This window comes from Microtus oregoni, unplaced genomic scaffold, assembly GCF_018167655.1.
Source record: "Microtus oregoni isolate MIOR12 unplaced genomic scaffold, Mior012 000058F_ref0000040, whole genome shotgun sequence".
NCBI lineage: Eukaryota > Metazoa > Chordata > Mammalia > Rodentia > Cricetidae > Microtus > Microtus oregoni.
This window is the reverse complement of record NW_024543834.1, coordinates 9,976,680-10,000,447: the sequence shown is the minus strand read 5'-3', so window position 1 is coordinate 10,000,447 and position 23,768 is coordinate 9,976,680. Positions and strand designations below refer to the sequence as shown.

Here is a 23,768-nt window from a genome sequence, read left to right as displayed (position 1 = left end):
TCTCCAAGGGCTCCAGTTGGGGGGCTGCATCCCAGATCGCCAGACCCTTCAAACATAATCCTAACTTGCTGCTGTCTTCAGTAGCACCCTTCACCCAAGGACCCAAACCCTGCCCAGCATCCAAGACTCTGCTCAGTTTCATCCCTTCTAGACCTGTGGACCACACTGGGCCTCTGCAGTCCAACTGTATTGATGTCACAGCGTACATTCGTCCTACACTCAGGATCTTGACCTTCTCCTCACCTGTAAACGCTCAGAGGTCGTTGTTAAGAAGGATCCCTGAATCCTGACCCAGACTCTGAGGTGATATGGATCAGGCTTACTTGTGCCTCCAGCACAGGTCTCACTCTTCTGAGTGCACTTCCTTTCTGGCCCTAGTCTTATGAGAATATAAAATCATGTGTTTTTTAAAGAATTAAAATGAAGGTAGAGCCAGATAGGTGATCAGAAGTAAGCGTTTGCTGCACAGATTTCCAGAATCCGAGGAATCAGCAGGACACGGTGGTGCATGTATCTAATCCCAGCACTCTTACAGCAGTGTGGGAGATAAAGACCAAAAAATCCCTCAGAAGCTCATGGACCAGCTAGCCCGGAGGACACGACACAGCATCCAACAATAAGAGCCATGCCTCAAACCAGAAAGGAGGCAAGGACCATCTCTCAAGATGGTTCTCTGTCCTCCACACACTCATTGGCACACACCCATGCATGCACACATGTGCACGCACACACACATACAAATATTTTTAAAAGATTAGTAAAAACCAATTGACAACACCGAGGTGAATGAGGTCAAGGCAAGGATGAAACCTACCCAAGCTTGAATAAGAAACTGCAGAGGTTATGATGGATGTCCTTGGGGGCGTGTGTCTTCTCCTCACTCAGGAATCTGCTACCCTCTACTTTGTAGGCAGCATAAGCACAATCTTGGAAGAATTAGAGAGCCTCTCAGAAACCTAGCCTGACCAGGAATCCTGAATCCTCAGCCTGAGCTTCGAACCACCACAAAGTCTGAAAACAAGGTGATCTATGAATTTATTTCTTAATCCCAAAGTTTCCACACAGTCAGAGCTAGAATAAGCCTGGGAGATCATCTGAATTTGTCCTTCCGTCACGGGAAGAGACTGACACCAGGCTCAAAGGCTGTCACATGATCCATGCTCATAGCTCCTTCTTCTCTCATTGCTTCATGTTCAGCGCACTTCCAAAATCCAAATATAAACCACACTTAGCCATGCTGAAGAGTAATCCCGACCCCTCTGCCAAGGGCTGTGGGACAAGCAACCGCCACGCTCTGCCTCACCTGGCGTGAAGCCCTTGTGCTTAGAAGACGAAGAAAATGACATGTAATGTGTGCGCTGTGGCCCCTGTCTGCCAAGCTGATTGCTCTGGATAGCAAGATGATAACATGTGAACAAGTGAAAAAGTGAAGAATGTTATGAGCTAAAATATAATTAAGTTTTTGTCCCTATTTATCACATGTGTGTAAAGATCCTTCATGATTCCTGTTCCATACTGACACGAACTGACAGAAAATTAGGACTGGAAGCCATGAGATCTACCTGGGATGGTCTCCAGGGTGGAGGGAATGACCTGAGGTAAAGGGAGAGATAACCCCTCCCCCCAGAGAGCTCTCTCCTCACTGAATACCTCTGCCCTCTGACCCTTCTCCCCAGTAAAACCTGCCACTCAGGCATTCTGACCTTATCTCTTGGGTAGCAGAAAGACAGGAGAAAAATGTTTGTTTTTGCTTCCTCGTGGGAGATGAAGAATCATTCACCTGTGGTGACTCCATTCAGCTGACACTGACGCACCTTAGAGCCTTCCACGGGAGACAGTCACCAGCTGCATCTGTGTGTGTATGTGTGTGTGTGTCTATGTATCTATGTATGCAAGTTTCTGTCTGTGTTTTGTGTGTATGTGTGTGTGTTGTGCGTGCTTTGTTATGCGCATGTTTTGAATTGCTGGGCATGGTTCCATCTACGATCTCTATAATTCTTGAAATTTACTTCCTAGCTGCTGGGCATCATTTGCAATTATAATGCTGTCACGGGCGGAAAAGAGATAGCCTAATTAATCACTGTCAATACCGGTCCCTATTTACCACAGGAGTTTTGCTGTTGCTCTTGTAACAGGCTGACTGGGGATAATTTATATAAAAATGTATTTCTTCATTTTATATCACTGAAAACGTTTCCTTAGCAACATGGTCACTGTACATAAATTCCCGGAAGCAGTGGGGCATAACTAAACGGCATAGATTCATTTATTATATTCAGCAAATTATGTCTGAGCTGCTACTCCAGCACTCCGGCCCCCACTGAGCTCAGCGGAGTAGAATGACTGACGGGGACCTTAAAAGCTTCCACGGTTCCCTGAGCTTGGCCAGGATCCTCTGGTCACCCACAAAAAGACTGAATGAAGAGTCTACTCCCAGGGATTCAAATGGGGCTATTTAACTGGTTCCTTAACATTCCATTGGTCACATGACTTCCTAATAGAAACCCCAGCACCCTATGATTGCTCCATTGATTGTCCAACCAACAGGACTTTGCATCCAGGAGCTGATAAGTCCCAGTGACTAGCTGAGCTCAGTCTGTGCGTCACAGCCATGGCAGTTCCTTAACCAGCTTGCTCCAGTAGGGCCTCCATCTTCTTTGGACTGGGCAGCAGTTTTAAGCAGGCAGAAATGAGAAATGCCAAATGGAGGATTAGGCGTGGTCACCATTCCTCACAGATGCCCTGCCCACATGCTCCTTTCCCTTGGCCTTGATTTGCCGCCTGTGGTGTTCTGTTAACTTCTCTTCCTACACAGGGCTGCTGCACTCAGACAGGTACCCAGCAAACACATGGAAGGAACCATGTACACCTGAGGAGTGGTCGCCATCTTCCTTTATCAAAGGCTTTCTCTTTACCAGACATCTTGCTAGATGGCTTGTGTTTCCCACTATTTTCCTGGATTTTCAGCAAAATCCCTAGGAAGTAAATATTATTAATCCAGTGACCTCACAGAGATCTAGCAGGCTGGTGTCACTTACAAACTCTGGTGAAACCAGCTAGACTCCAACCCCACCTCCCTGAGCCGAACACCCCCAGGGATTACCTTCAGAGCCACTGGCCCCTCGAGGGACCAGGATTGCCTCTGCTCAATGAGTTGCTCATGCTCCAGGATCCCCTGACTCTTCGTTCTAGTTGAAATCTCTCTTCAAATGGCCTTTGAAACTTTTAGGTTGTTCTTTGCAATAAGCTGAGATGGTATCTGCTTAAGGAAGATGGATGAAGGTCACAGGGGTGGTCACAAACACGTCCAGATGGCTTTTAGTCAACCATCTAGGCAGATTTTGTAATTTAAGAAAGATTGACTTGTGGCCCTTTCAGCATTTCTGAGTGTCCTCTGTCAGCTCAGCACTGTGGCATTTGCTGTGTGGGGCCTGTGCGCTGGACCCTGTCCACAGATAAGAGCACAGGCTAAGCCCCAGCCCAGGGGACACTTTCCAAAGGCCATCAAGGAAAGAGAAGAAAAGCTGAACTCAGTATTTCAGAGACTGCAGAGATGATTCTGGACATCAAAATATCTCAGCATCTGCTCTGCATGCAGGCTATCAGATCCATCCCTGACCCCCAATTCATAGAAATAACATCCCCCCCATTGATGATAGCGCACGGGCTTCATCTGTATCCATCTCCTTATTTCTCTGCTTGGAAGTATTCTGCCCATTCTCTTTGAAGCAAGCGTGTATGGGAAAAGCAGAGCCCTTTCCTCGAACACTAACAGTTCTAGTCCACGCTCAGAGAAATGGGGTTTCAGAGCAATGATAACTTCCCTAGTCCTTCTGTGCTGTTGGTCTTGGCTAGCCCTGGGGTGAGACTTCTGAAATAGTCACCTTTAACCATATGGACGTGCACAGCCCAAAGTAACAAACCACTAAAGAGAGTTTAACCGCCCATAGGGAGTTTGTGGTTACAGACAACATCTAAATGGAGACAGGTCTGAAGGGTCAAATGCAGAGAAGGAGGAGATTCTATGGAGTCTCTTTTGAGGAAACCAGGGGCTGTGTACACTTGGTCATGGGTCCCTAATGATGCCTTGGATTCTAGAGTCTAGACCCAACTGCCTGACCCATCCGAACCCCTGAACAATATCGTAAGACACATGTCACTCTGGCTGTATCATAAACCAATCACAACTGATACCCTGTGGGTTCTGGACATAGAGGGCTTGCCCTGCAAGCGGGAGGACCTGAGTTCAGCACCCACGAAGAAAGTTCGAGGTGACAGCATACGCCTATAACCCCAGAGCTGAGAAGTCAAAGGTGGAGTCCTTGAAGCTTATTGCTTCTCAAACTAGTCAGTGAGTCCCCAGTTCGGTGAGAGACCCTGCCTCAAAAGTTAGGGCAAAGATTGGTTTCAAAAAACACTATAGGTTAATCCATGGCCTTTGTATGCATTTACACACAGGTGCATACACATCTCCATATGTGTGCCCTTGAGTCTACACACACACACACACACACACACACACACACACACACACGACATACTGTGGTGATAGATGCTGACTCTTACAACTGTATTTCCAGGACTCCAGCCCTTCAGTTCCACCCCCATTGTCCCTAGGCCATCACTTATAACCATTCCTTCCCAAATGCCCCTCTGTCTCCAAACATCCACCGGGATTAACACTCTCTCCATCCTACCTTAATTTTTTTTTTTACCTGCAGCTTCTTTATGAGGTAGAGTACCCCCAGCTAGTTTGGGGGTGCTGTGAGGACACAGCCCAGCTCAGACACTCAGCTTTCATCATCACAGTCCCACCTTTCATGACTGACACTGCCCGCAGTGGACCGTGGGACTGGTCTCTTTTAGGAAGCCCTCTTCACTAAGATTTACCGGAGACTTGGACTCAGCAGACTTCCCAGGTTGCCCCCTCTTTCCCTTCCCTCCCCACAGCCACCTGTGCTGGTTAAATTAGCCAAAACAGGGCTGTCTACTCAAGCCCAACAGTCCACCAAAATGGGAGAGAACGTAGGAAGGAGCCTCCACCAAGACATTAAGAACAGTTTTTTAAATGGCTCCATAGTCAGAGAAGGAGCAGGGTCCACTGTCCCTATGGCTGGTTGTTTCCTGCTGGCAGTCAGGGCAGGCTTAGAGGACAGTACGACCACCATCCACTGCTGAGCCCCCCTGAGAAAAGTCTCAGGCGGTGGTGGCTGAACCAGCAGTGAGACCCCCATCAGACTCGGTCTTAGCCACCCAGATATTAGCTTCTGTGGAAAAGCAAACAGGCCCGGGCCACATGCCCTTTGGACCTTTGGCAATTCTCCCTAAGCCAGGGCCTCCTATAAAGGGAGCGCTTTTCAGGTGGCCGGGCATTCCCATCAGTGCCTGTGGTGAATCGAGTACCTGTCTGGGTGCCACCTCGAGAGAGCCTGCGGAAAGAGCAGCGGGGCTAGGCCGTGGCCAGGCCAAAGCCAGGGTACCACCCCACCCATCCATCGGCCATGGGCCCACGGAGGCCTGTGGTGCGGTCGCCGCCGCTGCTACTGCTGTTCCTGCTACTGTTCTTAGACACCAGCGTCTGGGCTCGTGAGTGAGGGGAGAAGGCTGGGAGAATGTCAGGGTGGAACCAGAGCCCTCGGTTGTGGCTTCAAATCCATTCGTTACATCAGGGAATGGAAACCGGTGGCAGGGAGACCTCTAGGTAGCTGGGTTGAAAGGAGGGCAGCTGCAGGGGTCCTAGGGAAGGGGTGGTGAGAACTGAGCTAGCAGGTGGCCACTCTGGACCCCAGGCGAGAGTTGGGGATGGAAAAGCTAGAAAAACTCTCTACAGCCCTAAAATAATTAAGGCCTCTGAGAGGTCCGTCCTGTCAGCTCCTGGGACTCACGGAAAACACGGGAAAGTCAAGGGTTCATTTTTCTCTTACAGAAGATGAAGTCCTGGAAAGCGCCAGCTCGAACTGTCCAAGTAAGGCATTTCTTCACAGAGCACGCCGGGGCTCCTCCAACGCTCTTTCTCCTCTCCATCCATCCTCCTCTGCCCCGTTCCTAAGGGCCTTTCTTCCACACAGTACCCACATCCTAAGATTAGGGGACACTGCTCTGACCCCTGGAAGCCAAGGTTTTGCGTCTGTGCACACCCAATCTCCTTTTGCAAAGGGAAGGAGACTTTCTATATGTCCTTTCTGTGCTGTTCCAGCGCGTGGTCCAGAGGTGGGGTAGAGAAGAGAGAGACCTCGGGCACTGTGAGGAGACATTACTGTGCTGTTTATCACGGACTAATCATTGATTCCGAGTATGTGAGGATGAGGAAATGCCGACTTTAACCTTTGTGCAGAACTCCAGACCTCTCCTCCCCTTCCTATTTACCTGACCCTCTGGGTCACAGGATCAGTCCTTGCAGCGATTACGCAGTGTTCTCGGGAGCGCGCCAGAGTTGGCCTCTCCTCTTATGGGGCAGCACCGCCATCTGGTGGTCATTTGGCAGTACTACACCTGGATTCGTAGCCAGTTATTTTTCTCAAGTCAATCAGAAAATTCCCGTCAAGCATAGTGGAAAGAAACTTCTGGAAGTTTCTTCTTGGGGGTTCTCCAAAAGTCAACTAGACAGCCCTAAAAACTAACATTGTCTCAGGCATTTCAAAGTCAGATCAGGACATCATCTTCACACGGAGAAAACGCTTAGCCTTATCCCTTTGATAACTTTGATAATTTTTCAAAATGTCTTCCTACAGATTTTTGTAGCTCCATTAATTGATGCTTAGTGCCCTCCCTTTTGTGTACTTTAGATGATCTAAGGAATCCCAAATAAGTTAAACATCAGACTCAGAAGAAAAAAAAGATGTCATTGTTAAATCTATAAAGACAAATTAAACATAATGCAAAATCAACCGCAAGTGACTTGAGTTTGGCCACCACTTTCATTCCCTCTGCCGCTGCCCCTCTCTGTCCAGCAGTAGCTGCCTTAAGAAAGTTGCTTCAGCTTCAGGGCTGACGTATTTTCTCCTCACTTCAGAAGATGCAACCCGATTCAAGCACCTCCGGAAGTACGTGTACAACTATGAGGCAGAGAGTTCCAGCGGCATCCGGGGCACTGCTGATTCCAGAAGCGCCACCAAGATCAACTGCAAGGTACAGAGGATAAGGGCGAGAGGGACCTGCAGCTACTGAGCCTTGTCCCACCGTGGGCCCCTCAGAGAACCATCCAGCAGTTCCCAGCCTATGCTGGAACTTCATACTACAATAAGTCACCTGAATGAGTAAACTGCCACAGAAAAAATTTCCAGACAGATTATTCTCCCGTTAGCTTCCAAAGTCTAATAGTTGGTCACGGTCTAGGAGGCCCACAGGATCGGCCTGTAGATCTGACTGTGAGAGACGCCAGTGAGGACTCCAAAGAAGGTAGTTACTGCACAAGAGCGCAGAACATGCAGCTTTTCTGATGTCAAACATAATATGGAGAATTTTTTTCCTGAAAGTAATTTATTTTTTTAATTAATTTATTTATTAAAGATTTCTGCCTCCTCCCCGCCACCGCCTCCCATTTCCCTCCCCCTCCCCCGATCAAGTCCCCCTCCCTCGTCAGCCCAAAGAGCAATCAGGGTTCCCTGCCCTGTGGGAAGTCCAAGGACCACCCACCTCCATCCAGTTCTAGTATGGTGAGCATCCAAACTGCCTAGGCTCCCACGTACAGTAGGATCAAAAACCCATTGCCATTGTTCTTGAGTTCTCAGTAGTTCTCATAGTCCGCTATGTTCAGCAAGTCCGGATTTATCCCATGCTTTTTCAGACCCAGGCCGCCTGGCCTTGGTGGGTTCCCGACAGAACATCCCCATTGTCTCAGTGTGTGGGTGCACCCCTCGTGGTCCTGAGTTCCTTGCTCGTGCTCTCTCTCCTTCTGCTCCTGATTTGGACCTTGAGATTTCTGTCCGGTGCTCCAATGTGGGTCTCTGTCTCTGTCTCCTTTCATCGCCTGATGAAGGTTAATATTCAGGAGGATGCCTATATGTTTTTCTTTGGGTTGACCTTCTTATTTAGCTTCTCTAGGATCATGAATTATAAACTCAATGTCCTTTCTTTATGGCTAGAAACCAAATATAAGGGAGTACATCCCATGTTCCTCTTTTTTGGTCTGGCTTACCTCACTCAGGATAGTGTTTTCTATTTCCATCCATTTGCATGCAAAATTCAAGAAGTCATTGTTTTTTACTGCTGAGTAGTACTCTAATATGTATATATTCCATACTTTCTTCATCCATTCTTCCATTGAAGGGCATCTAGGTTGTTTCCAGGTTCTGGCTATGACAAACAATGCTGCTATGAACATAGTTGAGCATATACTTTTGTTGTATGAGGGAATATGGAGAATTTGAAAGCACTTGATTTGGTAAAATGCAATGTTATTTATTGAGAGACAATACTCTATCCCCGGCTGTGCAGATAAAGTATATCCAAGGGCTGCTACTGAGGTCTGCAAGGGGAGGAGGAGCCCATTTTGCTGAGCTGTCTTTTCCCTCTTGGGCCACAGTGCTGATCTTCACACACAGATGGGCATTAGCCACAGGTGGCCGTTTAAGTTGAATAAAATTTAAAATTCAGTTCTTACTCTCACTAGCGATATTTCAGTATAGCCAACGTCCACCTGTGGCCCATGCAGCTGCTTTAGATGACACACACATAGAGTTTCTCCATCGTGCTGGAGGGCTCTTTGAATAGCTCCAGAAAACAACCAAGAACCAGTTTTGAGCTGCCCAGGTTTGACACTTTCAGCAGGCTCCTGTAGGTAGAGCTTGAGGGAATATCGGTGGGAAAACGTTTGCTTTTCCTGCTTGCTACTTTTTGTTGTTTTGTTTCATTTTGTTTTCTTAACTCCACTGTGCATTTCTCCGAAGCAGTCACCCCAGATTCTTTATAAGTAAAATGAGTACATTTAAAACCAATGCAAGGACTCCCTCCTTCCCGTGCGTAGGGGCAAACATAAACTTCTTAACTCAGGAAGATGAGCTACGGTAAGCCTAGGGACACATGAGATGTGTTTAGAATGTGTGGTACTGGGGACTCGATGACCATGTTCTCAGCAGCTTTCCTTCAGTTTCCTGATTGGAGACTGGGCTGTATGGATGTCCCCCATTCTGGATGGAGAAACTCAGTGTGTCACTACTTTCCATTCTCAGGTAGAGCTGGAGGTCCCCCAACTCTGCAGTTTCATCATGAGGACCAGCCAGTGTACCCTTAAGGAGGTGTATGGCTTCAACCCTGAGGGCAAGGCTTTGATGAAGAAAACCAAGAACTCTGATGAGTTTGCAGCTGCCATGTCCAGGTAAGGCATGGGCTTATGTCTCTGAGTACCTAAACTTTGAGAGTGCTACTTGAGGCGAGCATGGTACACGCATGTACGCCTGCGTCTGTGGAAATATGAGTGTGTGAGCCATAACAGGCGTGCCTCTCAGTGCTAGCATTTGAAGTCAGACTTGCACGTCTGTGTCTAGAATACTCTGAGAGGTCTAGAGCTGTGGGAGACAGACCTGGTGTTCTTCTCCCAGGGGCTTAACTAAGAGCAGGTACAGCCAGGCCCTTGGCAGCTCAAGCAGTCCCCAATAGGAAGTCAGTTCCTAGGATCAAAGTTGACCTGGACCTCCATCTTGGCCTCAGAGTGAATGAATGATAAAGTGATGTCCGACAACCGTAGGAGAAGAAGGCTCAGAGTCACTGGAAGTCAATACATGCAAATGATGTGTTACAAAAGACTGTCTCAGCCACACCCAGAGAGCTACAAAACTTGAGATGGCACCCATGGCTACAGGGAAGGAAATACGTTCTCGTACACTAGTGGAAGACACAAGAGCCACAATGCCCAGTATTTGTCGTTTGACATAGCAGAGCTCATCTCTGCAACCCTGGCTCATCTAAATTAAACAGCCGTGTGTGAAAACAGATGCCTAAGGCTGTTTATTTCTATATCATTTGTGGGACCAAAAAAGAAGTCCAGGATGAGAGAAAGTCAATGCCCTTAAGTGAGGCAATATTTAAGGACCCACAAATAACCAAAGGATGAAATGCTGTGTAGCCTTAGTAGAGATGCTAGTGGAACTACACCAAGTGATTCAGGTCTTCCCAGAATATAATTAAATGAGAAAATTAAGATGAAGACAGGTACGCATAATGCAATGTTCCTTGTGTAAAACATAAAATAAAAATCTCTGTGTTTGCGTCCTTGCAAGTCTGTATAGAATTATATTAACGGGGTGATGACATTGAAGGATGCAGGAAGATGCCCATAGGAAGGGTGAGGATGAAAGAAGACAAGGGGAACAGAGAAGGGAGGGATGAGCCAAGCCAAAAAAGAAGGGCAAGGGGAAACAGAAAGAGAAAAGCGACACATATTTGTAGACTTTGGGGAAATGCATGTGGAAGATGGAAATATATATATAAAGAAAATGTGTCCAAAGACGAACTGAAGAGTTGCCCACACTCCTGGCTCCCTCTGTGGGCTTACCCTGGAAGAAGGTCTTTACTGTGAGCATGCACCTCCTTTCTCCTGGGACAGGTTCGAGCTCAAGCTGGCCACTCCTGAAGGGAAACAAGTGGTCCTTTACCCCGAGAAGGACGAGCCTAAACACATCCTGAACATCAAGAGAGGCATCATTTCTGCCCTGCTGGTTCCTCCTGAGACAGAAGAGGACAAGCAAGTGTTGCTCCTGGTGAGAAGTTTAAAGGCTGGTGACAGTGGCCTTGCAAAGTATGTCTTCATATCTCAGAGGCCATGTTGTCCCTTGATGGGCAGTAGAGTGGTTACATGGCAAACCCTGGATTGATATGAATACCAGGGATCAGAGTCCCCCCATGTCCTTAGATCTTACCAATAGATCGTCTTGAGCAGGTTTGTGGTGCTGAGTCTAATGTTAAAGCTTTTCCTGGGGTCTCTTAACCAATCCACATGCTCTGGTTAAAGGTTTTTTTTCCTGTACTCATAGTTTAGCATAAGAAAGTCTTGTGTATTTTAGACACCAAAAAAATTGGAATACATTGTATTTCGAATCAACCTCAGAGAGAATTCAATGTACTCAGACACAAGAACATGAGCCCATCCTGTGTTGCAAGTTCTCAGCTCCACTATGCTTGAACGATAGAGATTCAACCTGCCTGGCCTTGCCCTGGGAACCACCTCTCCTGGGTCTGACCATGCTCCCACCCCTGCCATACCAGCTGGCCTTTCAGAGCACTGCTACCCTCTTCCTGGGAGCAAAGAAAACTCTACCTCGCAACAATCCTGCCTCTGGTCCAAGGCGTCTTTCCCAGCCCCTCTCCAGCTCCCGAAGTTGTTTTCCCATACTGAGCAGACCTGACCTTACCTTGGTCTTGCACAGGATACCGTGTATGGAAACTGCTCAACTCAGGTCACCGTGAACTCAAGAAAGGGCACCGTGGCAACAGAGATGTCCACAGAGAGAAACCTGCAGCAATGTGATGGGTTCCAGCCCACCAGCACAAGTGTCAGCCCTCTGGCCCTCATCAAGGGCCTGGTGAGTCTCCTACTGTCTCCTCATATGCAACTGCCTTCTGTGGAAAATTTTGGAATGGTCTAGCTAGTAGAGATCTCAGGGAAGAGCCTGTCTAGCTTGTCCACTGTGTAGACTCCAGTGGGACCCCAGGACCAGAAATGGGAAAGACTACCAAGGCTGAAGAACTGTTATTAATTATGCTGGACTGGATTTGGGTTCTGGACTCCTACCCTAGAGCTTGGTCCTTCCCGATATCCCTCTGACACAGCACCAAGCCTGTATATCTCTGAGATGACTTATTTGTCACTTCTCTTCCCCATTCAAGATCTGGGTTCCTAAGCGAATGACCCATGCTCTCTCACCTTTCTCAGTCCAGGAAGTGACATGATTGTGTCTCAGCTTCTTGTTCTTCCATCCCCAGTTGAACCCAACTAGAGCTAAGTCCTCCAGGTCCTGCCTAAGCCACCCTCTCAGTACTAACCTCCTTTGCTGCCACTCAGGGTCCTATAGTACATGTTATCTAAGTTTGCCCAGTCCCTGTAACATGTTCTAAAGTATAAGTCACAAGTTGTCTTGGTCAACATGAACTGTTGAACAATTCCTGCCATCTCTCCCAATCTTCTTAGACATTATCCTTGAAGCTAGAAAGAGATAATCTGATAACCATGAGGACCAGACTTATACAAGGTCAATGCACTGGTTTGGCATCTGAGAATCTGTTCTGTGCTCATCCTTGTTCTGGGTAGCACTGAGGGAAAGAGGAAAACAGGAAGGAAGGAAGGAAGGAAGGAAGGAAGGAAGGAAGGAAGGAAGGCAGGCAACTGAACCATGGACAGTGGACAGCATCCCTTCAAGGGATGTGGCAACAAAGTTTACATACCTGCTAGTAAAGGACACTGCATACTATAGTTGATAAAATAATAAACTTAATTGTGCAGAGAAGCATCCCTAGGCCTGACCAGAAAACATCAAACATCCGCCATTCACCTATTACACTGGCAAATTCCACAAGGAAGATGTGGAACAAACCTGCAAAGTCCCAAGCTTGTATAAATGGAAGCTGTGAGGTGTGCACCTGCATGGGAGGTTTTGTAGGATGCAAGGTGCACATGTTATACTTAATGGACACTCCACGGGTGTAGAACAAGAAGAGTCTCCATCCTTGAGTGTGCCATCTCGTGTCCCCTTAGCTAATGTCAAGTGTTGCATTCTCTTTCTTTCCCTGAGTTCCCTCATGATGCAGACATCCACCCTATACTTCCCTAAAGACAACCCCCTATGCAGAAGCCTCAGCTTGAAATCCCAGGGACTGACCAAAATGCTCTCCTCTACTTCTGTTCCCAGGTCCGCCCCTTGTCAACTCTGGTCAGCAGCAGCCAATCTTGCCAGTACACCCTGGACCCCAAGAGGAAGCATGTGTCTGAAGCCATCTGCAATGAGCAGCACCTTTTCCTGCCTTTTTCTTACAAGTAGGTCACCTGCTGCTTACAGAGCTCATCATTTAATGGACTGATGTAGCTGAGTACCTCCTGGGTGTAGTTCAGGCAAGGCTGGTCTTAGAGGAAGCTATGGGAGATACAAGGCAGAGTCTATCTCTGTCCTGCTTTTAAGTTAACATTGAATTTCCCAGAAAGGTTTTGAACATTGGAAGAATTTGAGAACAACAATAGGTACCTCAGACCTGAAGGGTTTGTAGATCCATAAAAATTGTGAATTGTGCACTCTATGGTGCTCTACTTAGGTTTTCATGAAGGATTTAAGATGGAGACTTATATAGCCTATTCCATGTTAAACAGTGACATTCAAGTAACATTCATTAGATAATTGTTATGTCCTTGAGATTGTGCTGGGAGAGCTACAAAAGAGTTTCGATACTCAGCTGTACTCTAAACCTTCTGGGAATTCTAGACAGGTGTAGAATATAATACAGGATAATTCATGTGAGCAGGAAGAGGTGGGAACTACCCATTGGATGATCAAGATGGATGGATTTCACCATCCTTTGAAAGGTGACAGAATAGATGAAGACCCTTTACCTTGAAAAGAAAAGCATTTTCTTCAATAACTGGTAATCCATGATGCCATGTACTTCCTGTGTTGCCAGGAACAAGTATGGGATCATGACTCAAGTCACACAGACGCTGAGGCTTGAAGACACACCAAAGATCAACAGTCGCTTCTTCAATGAAGGTAAGACTTTATGTCTCCAGGGAACCAGGAAATCTACCCATGGGGTGCTATTCATGGCTCAACTCCCTGTTCAGTCTGTGGACCAATGTGGACTCTGGCGTTCTGGCCACTAGACTGTAGCTGTCAAGAAAGCATTTCAGGATGCTAAGTGGTTGTGGGACAAAGTGAAGGGAGACAGCATCCACAACCGCCTGGTATTTTATGGATAAGAAATGGGAAGTCTAAGCTGGATGTGAAGCTCTGGTAGTTCTGACAACGTCATGTATCCATAAGACTCAGAGCCATGATGTCAGATGATGTAAAACAGGAAAAGGAACTTCAGAGTCAGGCCAAGTAGTAATCTAAGTAATTGATCTTTAGAGCTGAAAGGAACTTTAGAGAATTCCAGTCTAACCCCAGGCCAATGATGCATTTGTATGTCAATCAGGCAACACTTGGATTTGTGCATTATTTTTATTGTTGTCTTGGTGGTAGAGCCTTTGAGTTCAGTAGGTAGAGTCATGTGCTTATATGTAGAGGGAAATGATACACAGTGGGCTTTATGAGGTAGTCTCAGTCATACAATGAGACCTAATTCCAATCAAAGTCAACACTGTAGTTTATTTCTATGAGCTGGTGGGACTGCAGAAGAGTATCCCTCTCCATATGCGGCTAAGAGGTCCAGGTCCCAGTGGAAGACCTGATGGGTGAGGACCACAATGAGCCTCAGTGTTGCCATGGCAGCAGAAGTACTTCCTTGCCATTCTGTGAAGCACAGGATGGTCTGATGCCAGATTCACAAAAGCTTGGATTCAACTCCAGGTTGAGTCTCGTTGATCTAAAGAGTTCTTGGGTAAGAATTCGCAAAGCAATGGGACTGGAGAGGTGGTCTGGCAGTTAAGAGCACATGCAACTGTTCCAGAGGAACTGAGTCCAGTTCCTAGCATCCCCACTGGGTGACTCACAGCTTCCTGAGACTCCAACTCCAAGGGATCTGACTCCTTCCTTTGCCCCTTGTGGGCACCTGCACTTGCGTACACAAATCCACAAACAAATAAACTGTTAAAGAATTACCAAATTTGTTACTCATATTATTTCCCTTTTTCTCACTTTAAATTGTAGAACATTCTTACACCCCCACCGCCAAGGAAGGCTGTAATGAGTGAATGGAAACATCCAGCTCAGAGTCTGATGTCTAATGAGAGTTGAGAAAGAATTCATTGCCTTTTTCCCCTCCCCTGACTGATTCCTACGCCATTTCCAGTTTAGACTCAATAAAGATGCTGAGCTACAGAAGCAAAACTCATTGACACTTCTCTACTTCCAGGTACCAAGAAGGTGGGTCTGGCCTTTGAGAGCACCAAGTCCACATCACCCACAAAGCAAACAGAGGCTGTTTTGAGTACTCTTCAAGAACTGAAAGGACTGTCTGTCTCGGAGCAGAATGCTCAGAGAGCAAATCTCTTCAATAAACTGGTTACTGAGCTGAGAGGTCTCAGCGATGAGGCAGTCACGTCTCTCCTGCCACAGCTGATTGGAGTGTCCAGGTAGGTCTTTAATGGTGGTGAAGCAGAGTCTCAGATGACCTAGAGAAGATGTAGAACCTATAGCCCAAGAATCTTTGGAACTATTTAATTGTCAACCCACTTAACCAGTTGATCAGCTAATATCTACTAGGGGGAAAAACCATCATCCTAGGAGCTTAGAGTTCTATAAGCAACACACAAACATTATTGAAGCATACATGCATCTGTGTCTTCTAATTCCTTATGCTATTGTGAGCAGTATGAAAATCGAGAAAGAAAAATTCTGAACCTTTCTTGAAACTTTCAGGCTAGTAGAAAGAGAACTCAGGGGGACAAAATAGTACAGTTTTTCTACTTACCACACAAACAGTACTTGTTCTACATGCTGAGAAGGTCACAGAAGGGACTGAGGCCAGGAATGGCCCATGCATGTGCTGGCCAGGCACAGTTTATGTCCCAACAAAAAGACAGAGATAACCATCCTCATTGGCTTCCGGTCTGAGGGTTCTTTAGCTTCCTTTCCTCCATCATGTCTCTGTGGTAGCAATACCCCTAGGGTGGACACCATGGTGGAAGTCATCGTGGTTCCTGGCCTCTGAGCTGTAGTGTGAAAGATGGTTAGGTCCAGGTAGTGCAGAAAGGATGCAAGGACTCTCCTGCCTGGAGATAAACCAGGAGATGAGGATACTGGGTTCGATGTGATGGTCCTCTGTGTAACTCCATCCTGCACATCTCTCCGTAGCCCCATCACTCTACAAGCCTTGGTCCAGTGTGGACAACCCCAGTGCTACACTCACATCCTCCAGTGGCTGAAAACAGAGAAGGCTCACCCCCTGCTGGTTGACATTGTTACCTACCTAGTGGCCCTGATCCCAAATCCTTCAACCCAGAGGCTGAGGGAGATCTTTAACACCGCCAAGGAGCAGCAGAGCCGAGCCACCTTGTATGCCCTGAGCCACGTGGTTAACAAGTGAGTCTTTACCTCACCTTACTCCATCCTACATCCCTCCTCCTGGGAGCAAGGGAAGCACTAGATCTCTGCTTCAATGGCGCTTTCCCTCACCTTCGAATCCTAATGCTTTTTCTTCTGGTTTCCTATTGCTCATTGCTCATGTTGAGTGAGAGCTTGTGATAAGGACCAGCAAACACAAGTTTGGATTTTAAGAGAAGTTTAACTATGCTTGCTAGATTTCAATCTCTGTTCCTTTCCTTGGTAGCTATTATGATGCAGACCATTCAAGGAGCCCCGATCTGCAAGATGTTGCTGGTTACCTGTTGAAACAGATTGACAACGAGTGCACGGGGAATGAAGACCACACCTACTTGATCCTGAGGGTATTCTTTCAGTCTTTTGTATTATATACATCATTACAAAGTTGCTCACCCTGGACACCCTTTACTTCTGCACTGTGGTGAGCTCTGGTTTCATTTCTCCAATGAAGGTCATCGGAAATATGGGCAGAACCATGGAACAGGTAATGCCAGCACTCAAGTCCTCAGTCCTGAATTGTGTGAGAAGTACAAAACCATCGCTGCTGATTCAGAAAGCTGCTATCCAGGCCCTGAGGAAGATGGAACTGGGAGAAGAGGTAAAGTTTGCCGTGGGGTTCTAAAAGTGAGAGCTGATGCTGGCCAGTGAGGTTCAGATCGTATGAGGACATCACTTTTCTGTTTCACCACCTGGGCCTCCCTGTACCACCTTCTAGGTGTCAGCTTCAGTAAGCCCGTTGACATACTCCTATGTGCACATGAAAGACACCACTTTGTAGCTCATCCACATGCAGAACACAGACCTTTTTTTCTACATGCTATCCTGCTACCAAGTTGACTATCATCTCATCTTGCAAAAACATTGGTACTACACAATCTCATCAACCAGATAGTGAATTAGGTTCTACCAGAGGTGACAAAAAATAACTCCAGAGCATTAGAAATACCTTCTCCAAACTCACTATCATTTTCCATCTTTGTCTTGACATCAAAATAACCTACAATGAGACAATTTTATCTTCACTATGTGGCAGGTCATGAACTGGTCAAGACTTGAGCTCAGCTCATAGTCTATACAAGTCTTCCGGGTGCCATTCCTTGGGCTGGTTGCCCTGGGGCATGCTGAAAAGAAGACTAGGTATCAGCATTTGTGGCTATTTTAGACAGAAATTAGAGTTTCTTATAAAACACCAGACATACCAGCATCAGCCGGGCATGCTCTCTGTCTTGGCCAAAAGACAGCGATCTCAGTCTCTTCTTTTGACTGCAGGTCCAAGAGATCCTTTTTGATACATTTGCGAATGGTGCCGCTCCTGTGGAGAAGAGACTGGCTGCCTATCTCTTGCTGATGAGGGGCCCTTCCTCATCAGAAATTCGCAAAATTATCCAGCTTCTCCAATTGGAGCAGAGTGAACAGGTGAAGAACTTCGTGGCATCTCACATCGCCAACATCTTGAACTCAGAAGAACTGTATGTCCAAGAGTAAGTAAAAGTCATTTTCCCCCATCAGCCACTGAGAACCCTGGGCTAGGACACCAGTCCCTAATTGTGGTACTGCCCATCCTCAGGGATTCTTAAAAGTGAATGTGTGTGGACCCTAAGCCAAAGTCTTGGGACTTCTAAATCTACATATCTTAGTAATTAGAAATTCATAACTGAGTAGGATATGAAGAGACAACCAACAAGTAACACAGGATTTTTACTCAAAGTATATTCTTTCTTTTCATTTAGTCTGAAGAATTTGATCGAAAGTGCTCTGGAAGGCTCTCAACTTCCAACAATCATGGACTTCAGGAGATTTTCCCAGAACTATCAAATCTCCAAATCTGTTTCTCTCCCGTCGTTTGACCCAGTCTCCGCCAAAGTGGAAGGGAATCTTATATTTGATCCAAGCAGTTACCTTCCCAAAGAAAGCATGCTGAAAACAACTCTCGTGGTCTTTGGACTTGCTTCAACTGATCTCTTTGAGGTATGTGTGAGAGGATCTCAATAGGCAACCCATCCAGTACAACACCATCAGGCTCCACTAGGGGTCACCTGAAGCATGACTCTTTTATCAAAGATGTCTCAGAGAAACCCCTGAACTCCAAACCCTAGAAAAATGCATGAGCTCTCCATTGAGTTAAATACATGATTCTCTCCCATCAAACCCTGAATCTCTTTTCAGCTCTGAATCCTTAGTGAAATGATTTATCCTCTCTGATCCTTAGTTGTGTCTTCTGGGGCAAGCCAGAGGAGTGCTACCGTTCAGGAATCTAATGAGATTTAAACAAACAACTTCCTTCTAGGGTTTCTGTCGTGTTCACCTGCTGCTTGTTTAATTATAAGAGCAAAAGTCGGGGAGACGCTGTCTGCTGTACAACCAAAAGCCTAATGGCATGTTTGTCTGGTTTTCTTTCTCAGATTGGTTTAGAAGGAAAGGGCTTTGAGCCGACACTGGAAGCTCTTTTCGGTAAGCAAGGATTCTTCCCAGACAGTGTCAACAAGGCTTTGTACTGGGTCGATGGACAAGTTCCTGATCGTGTCTCCAAGGTCTTGGTGGACCACTTTGGCTATACCAAAGATGACAAGCATGAACAGGTATGTGTTTTTTAGGTATCCTTTTTCTTTAAGGGAAGCCTACCGTCTTGCTATCAGACATTCATCTCTATGCCTAGAAGACATGAAAGTTCTACCTACCTGAAATCTTCGATGTGGCTATCTTTTAGACACCGTTGTGGGACTAAGAGCCAGTGTCCCCTATGGGTAAGGGCCTCTTGCAAATTTAGTGGGAACAAGATTGACTAGAAGTACTTCATAGAAATGTTTAAGAGTGGGCCGCCTCCGACATGAGTTTGGATTCACACCTCGCCGTCTCCAAGTCGTGAACCCTTGGGAAAACCGCTTGATATTACATGTGACTGGCCTATTCCTAGGTCAATGGGCTACTAATAATCCATCTCTCACACCTTCACTTAACGACTAAATGAAACAAGGTCCCTGTTCCTGACATCACTACTGATTTTCCAATAAGCAGACGTGATCATAAATTTTAAGTTAATGCTTTTGTCATTATCAGCAACTTTTCCTTGGCTGTCACTCATATCGGTGTGCTGGCTAGTGAGAACAAATTCCACTCCAAAGCTGGCAAAGAGCCCCTACTTTAAGGAGTAGAAACTAGGTTGTGTACGCTTGAGTGTGAGCACCTCACAGCTGCACAGATAGGCAGGCCAGAGAGGTCTGTAAGTGCTAAGCCGAGCTGCCATCTCACTAGACATTTTGCTACTAAAATCCTAGGACATGGTGAATGGAATCATGCCCATGGTGGACAAGTTGATCAAAGAACTGAAGTCTACGGAAATCCCTGAAGCCCGAGCCTACCTCCGCATCTTAGGGGAAGAACTTGGCTTTGTCAAGCTCCAAGACCTCCAAGTCCTGGGGAGGCTGCTGCTGAGCAGTGCGCAAACTCTACGGGGAATCCCCCAGATGGTGAGTGACCCAGGCCCTGTATGAGCACTAACTGATGAGCCAGAACCTTCTTAGGTCCGCCAGCCTCACAGATCTGAGAAAGGGTTTTGTACATCTTTTGAAATACAAGTTTGGCCGGGCGGTGGTGGCGCACGCCTTTAATCCCAGCACTCGCGAGGCAGAGGCAGGCGGATCTCTGTGAGTTCGAGACCAGCCTGGTCTACAAGAGCTAGTTCCAGGACAGGCTCCAAAACCACAGAGAAACCCTGTCTCGACAAACCAAAAAAAAAAAAAAAAAAAAAAAAAAAGGAAATACAAGTTTGCCTTGAATTTGAGTACAGATGATTCTCAAGGGCTAAGGAAGGGGGCTCAATCAGTAAAGTCTGACCTGTCCTGAAGACTGATCTAGGTTTAGACCCCCAGAAACCACATGAGAAAGCAGGGTGTTGTGGCACACCCCAATAATCCCAGCACTGGGGAGGCAGAGATAAGCAGATTCCTGGGATTTGCTGGCAGACTTAGCCTAGCCAAATCGGCGAGCTCTGGGTAAAACCAAGAGACTGTGTCACAATACAAGGTGGATAGGATCCTGAGGATGACATCTGAGGTTGATGTGGTACACACACACGTGCATGAACACACACACATACACACACATACAGGTGTGCATGTACATGAACAGCCACATGCAAGTACACACATGTAAGCATGCATATACCTGTACACACACAGTCTTCAAAGAGGGACCTGGGGAGGCACTTCTGTGTCACTGTGAAAGCGTGAGGACCTGAGATTGGATCTCTGACATTCATGTAAAACCAGGCCAGCCATGCCCATAACAACCTAAGCGGATCCTGGGAACTCACTGGCCAGCTAGCCTGGACAACACAGGAATACATCCGTGAGAGACCCTATCAAAGAATAGAGAATGATAAAGGGAAAGACCCAGGATTAACTTCTGCCCTCTACACATGCATGCACAGTAAAGTGCACGCACATACATAAGTACACATGTACACATGCACATACACACACGCACACACCACGTGCACACAAACTATTTAAAATATTATTCTTGGTAGCTAAAAAATTGATAGCATTTGGAAATAAAGCCATTCAGAATAGCTGTATCTTTCAAGAATAATAGTTTGATCTTCTAGAAAACAGTTCTAAGTATACCCTCCTCAATCTATGCTGACAGTACTTTCAAATGCTGAAATTATACAACAATTATAAGAGTTATTAGCAAACTATAACCCACTATCCACATTTGTGTTATATGGATATCAGTATATCATAAAAGGAGAAAATAAACAAATGTGTTCTCTATGATAAGATAAATAATCCTGTGGACTTTAAGAAGAGAGGTCTCGAAAGCTGGGGGTGTAACTCAGTGACACAGAGGTCACCCAGCATTGCAAAGCTGAGGTTCCATCCCTTGCACTGCAAAAGAAAGAAAGAAAAAAAGGACAAAAGGCTTGAGTACTTTTATGAAAATGTTCTATAAGATAGCAAGAATCAATTTTATTAACGGAGGCATTGCCTCAGTAGGCACTCACTTTCGGAAAGTTGCCTTTACCATAATAGAGTACACTTCCGGTAAAGTCTCATTTGCATTTGGATTTTTACAAGAGCAGAATAATGTCATACCTCATGCTTAAAGTTCATCAAGCTGCGAGGTTCCTCTAGGGACCTCTAAATCAGCAGTTTAAAATGACGTGACTTTCAAGCCAGAGAAACTGCTTCTATCCCAGTGCATTGACGCCAGTAATCATGAGCTTACATTCATCAGACCACCTAGCTAGTCAGAATTCCTAGCCCCTCTCTGTGAATAAAGAGGCATCTTGTGTGACGTTTGGGAGATCACCTTTAACACAGCTCACCCACATCCGGCTTACTTTGCATTGCTGCCTCTCGTTGCATTTGCAGATTGCACAGGCCCTGAGAGATGGGTCAAAGAACGACTTGTACCTTCACTACATCTTCATGGACAATGCCTTTGAGCTCCCTACTGGAGCCGGGGTACAGCTGCAAGTGTCCTCCTCTGGAGTCATCACCCCCGGAACCAAGGCTGGAGTGAGAATGGAACTAGCCAATGTAAGGCACAGCATTGATCACCATCAATTACTGTTTCTTTTCCTTCTGGGTGGGATTTTTGCACACATGTTTAAGACATGCTCCAACTCAAGGCAACGTGAATTATAATTACAATCTTCTTGCTAATTTTTATGAGGAATTTGGGGATTTTGCCTGCATGTATTATCTCTCACCATCTCCACTTAAGATGCAGTAATGAAAGGGGAGCCTGGATGTTCGCCATGAATGAAGACCCTGGTTATCTTTGTATCCAGTAGTGCTTAAAGTTAGTCCAGGCTTTTGCTAGTCTTGGGAAATGCACACTGGCTCTGGAGAAACTGGATGCTTCAGCTTTTCCCCCTCAAATCACAGTTATGGGCCCTGTAGTGTGGATTAGCAGAGGCATTTGTCAGAGTTCAGAAAGAGAAGTCGAGCTGTCTGTCAGGTTTCTGAGGTCCGGGATAAAACTGAATAGGTCACCTTCTGACTTCCAGATTCAGGCAGAACTAGTGGTGAAGCCCTCTGTGTCTGTGGAGTTTGTGACGAATATGGGCATCATCATCCCAGACTTTGCAAAGAGCGGTGTCCAGATGAACACCAACTTCTTCCATGAGTCAGGCCTGGAGGCTCGAGTTGCCCTGAAGGCAGGAGAGCTGAAGGTCACCATCCCTGCTCCAAAGAGGCCTGTCAAGCTGTTCAGTGGCAGGTAATTCTACCATCAAGGTCTACCTGGCCTGTTTGGAGGAGAGAATTGAGTATGTCTCTACAGGATTTAGCCAGACGAGCTAACTAACCGGGGTAATTCAAGGTCCAGTGAAATGGTTCTACTTGGTATATTTTCCTAAAGTTTCCTATGCCTCTCAACACCAACACTTCACACCTGCTGCTTTGTCAGGAGTTACTTGACTCTGGGGCGCTGTTGAACTTCTCGTTTACTTTGAGAACAGAGAAATGGCAATGCTAGAAAAATCCTGTTTGGGAAACAAGCGTTCCTGCCCAGGAGAAACACCAAAGGTCACACTAGTTTGTGGGGGCCAACTCTGAATAAAACATCCGTCGTGCTCAGGTTCATATCAAGAGTTCCTGTTTCAATAGCTTCCTGACACATTTGTTCGCTTGCTCAGAAACAGAGTTTAGTCGCCCGGTTTGTATCAAACTTGCTGAAGGAGATACAGGAGGACCCTGGTCTTCTAGATTTTTAACTGTCCAGGGAAGGCACACAATTAAGGAAATGGCTGTAATAAAGCAAGGGCTAGATCAGAGAAGTGGGAGATGGTAAAATCATAGATCATAAAGACTTTTGAGCCAGGATGTTTTTGAAAGTACCCACTTCTGATCTGCTAGAAGGCCTGTGTCAGGGATAAGCAAGCAGAGAAAGGAGTGTGTGTCCATGCAGTGGGTCAGAGTGTGTGCAATGGCCTGAAGGATAAGAAAATGACTGGGTATGCTAAGGTGAGCTGAATTAGTAAAATGCACAGGGAATATACGGGCTCTGTGGTAGAAAAGAGCAGGCCATCTCGGACCACGGCTAGCCTCTCAAGGCCAGGGAAAGAGTGTAGACCCTTCTGAAGCCAAAGGGGTCGAGAAAGGGAGTATAAATTCAATGAGCTGGTGTTTTTAGAGGAAGTACTCCAACTCTGGGGCGCAAAAATGGGAGAAGGAAAATGTGAGTGGAGCTCAGCTAGGAGTGGGAGGAGACAGGGGCTTGCCCTGGGGGAACATTTAGGGAGACAAGGGAGTGAGGAAGCTCCATAGATTATAAGAAAGCAGAAAAATTAGTGTTTCAAGATTGACTTGTTAGAGAGGAAAAGGAAGGAAGAAAGGGAAGTGGTGTGGCCTTTGTTGAGATAGGAGGCAGAGAGAAAGCTGCAGCTTGGAGTGAGATGCTGAATTGCTGCTTTTGGTGTCCTGTGGAATGACTAATCTAAACTGCCTAGACATGAAATGGACCTGGACTCCGAGCCCAGTAAAGAGATCAGCATGTAGAGGCAAGACCAAACAACAGTCAGGGGAGGGCAAGCCAGGAGAAAGTGGGGCCAGAGCACAGATGATAGAATCATGT

The 23,768-nt window shown here is 46.4% G+C and overlaps 1 protein-coding gene across 1 annotated transcript in view; it reads left to right on the top strand.

Moving 5' to 3' along the window:
• The first annotated feature begins 5,390 nt into the window (after nucleotides 1-5,390).
• The window catches only part of Apob (apolipoprotein B), a 37,165-nt gene continuing 18,787 nt past the window's right edge, over nucleotides 5,391-23,768 (top strand). Inside the window, exons 1-18 of the mRNA XM_041639366.1 lie at nucleotides 5,391-5,586; nucleotides 5,927-5,965; nucleotides 7,013-7,128; nucleotides 9,171-9,316; nucleotides 10,544-10,697; nucleotides 11,364-11,519; nucleotides 12,843-12,967; nucleotides 13,603-13,688; nucleotides 14,995-15,214; nucleotides 15,936-16,163; nucleotides 16,411-16,528; nucleotides 16,636-16,782; nucleotides 17,454-17,665; nucleotides 17,915-18,152; nucleotides 18,587-18,763; nucleotides 19,460-19,651; nucleotides 21,560-21,727; nucleotides 22,201-22,412. Coding sequence (XP_041495300.1) covers nucleotides 5,502-5,586; nucleotides 5,927-5,965; nucleotides 7,013-7,128; nucleotides 9,171-9,316; nucleotides 10,544-10,697; nucleotides 11,364-11,519; nucleotides 12,843-12,967; nucleotides 13,603-13,688; nucleotides 14,995-15,214; nucleotides 15,936-16,163; nucleotides 16,411-16,528; nucleotides 16,636-16,782; nucleotides 17,454-17,665; nucleotides 17,915-18,152; nucleotides 18,587-18,763; nucleotides 19,460-19,651; nucleotides 21,560-21,727; nucleotides 22,201-22,412 — 2,819 coding nt within the window. The 5' untranslated portion in view covers nucleotides 5,391-5,501. The remainder of the gene's footprint in view (nucleotides 5,587-5,926; nucleotides 5,966-7,012; nucleotides 7,129-9,170; nucleotides 9,317-10,543; nucleotides 10,698-11,363; nucleotides 11,520-12,842; nucleotides 12,968-13,602; nucleotides 13,689-14,994; nucleotides 15,215-15,935; nucleotides 16,164-16,410; nucleotides 16,529-16,635; nucleotides 16,783-17,453; nucleotides 17,666-17,914; nucleotides 18,153-18,586; nucleotides 18,764-19,459; nucleotides 19,652-21,559; nucleotides 21,728-22,200; nucleotides 22,413-23,768) is intronic.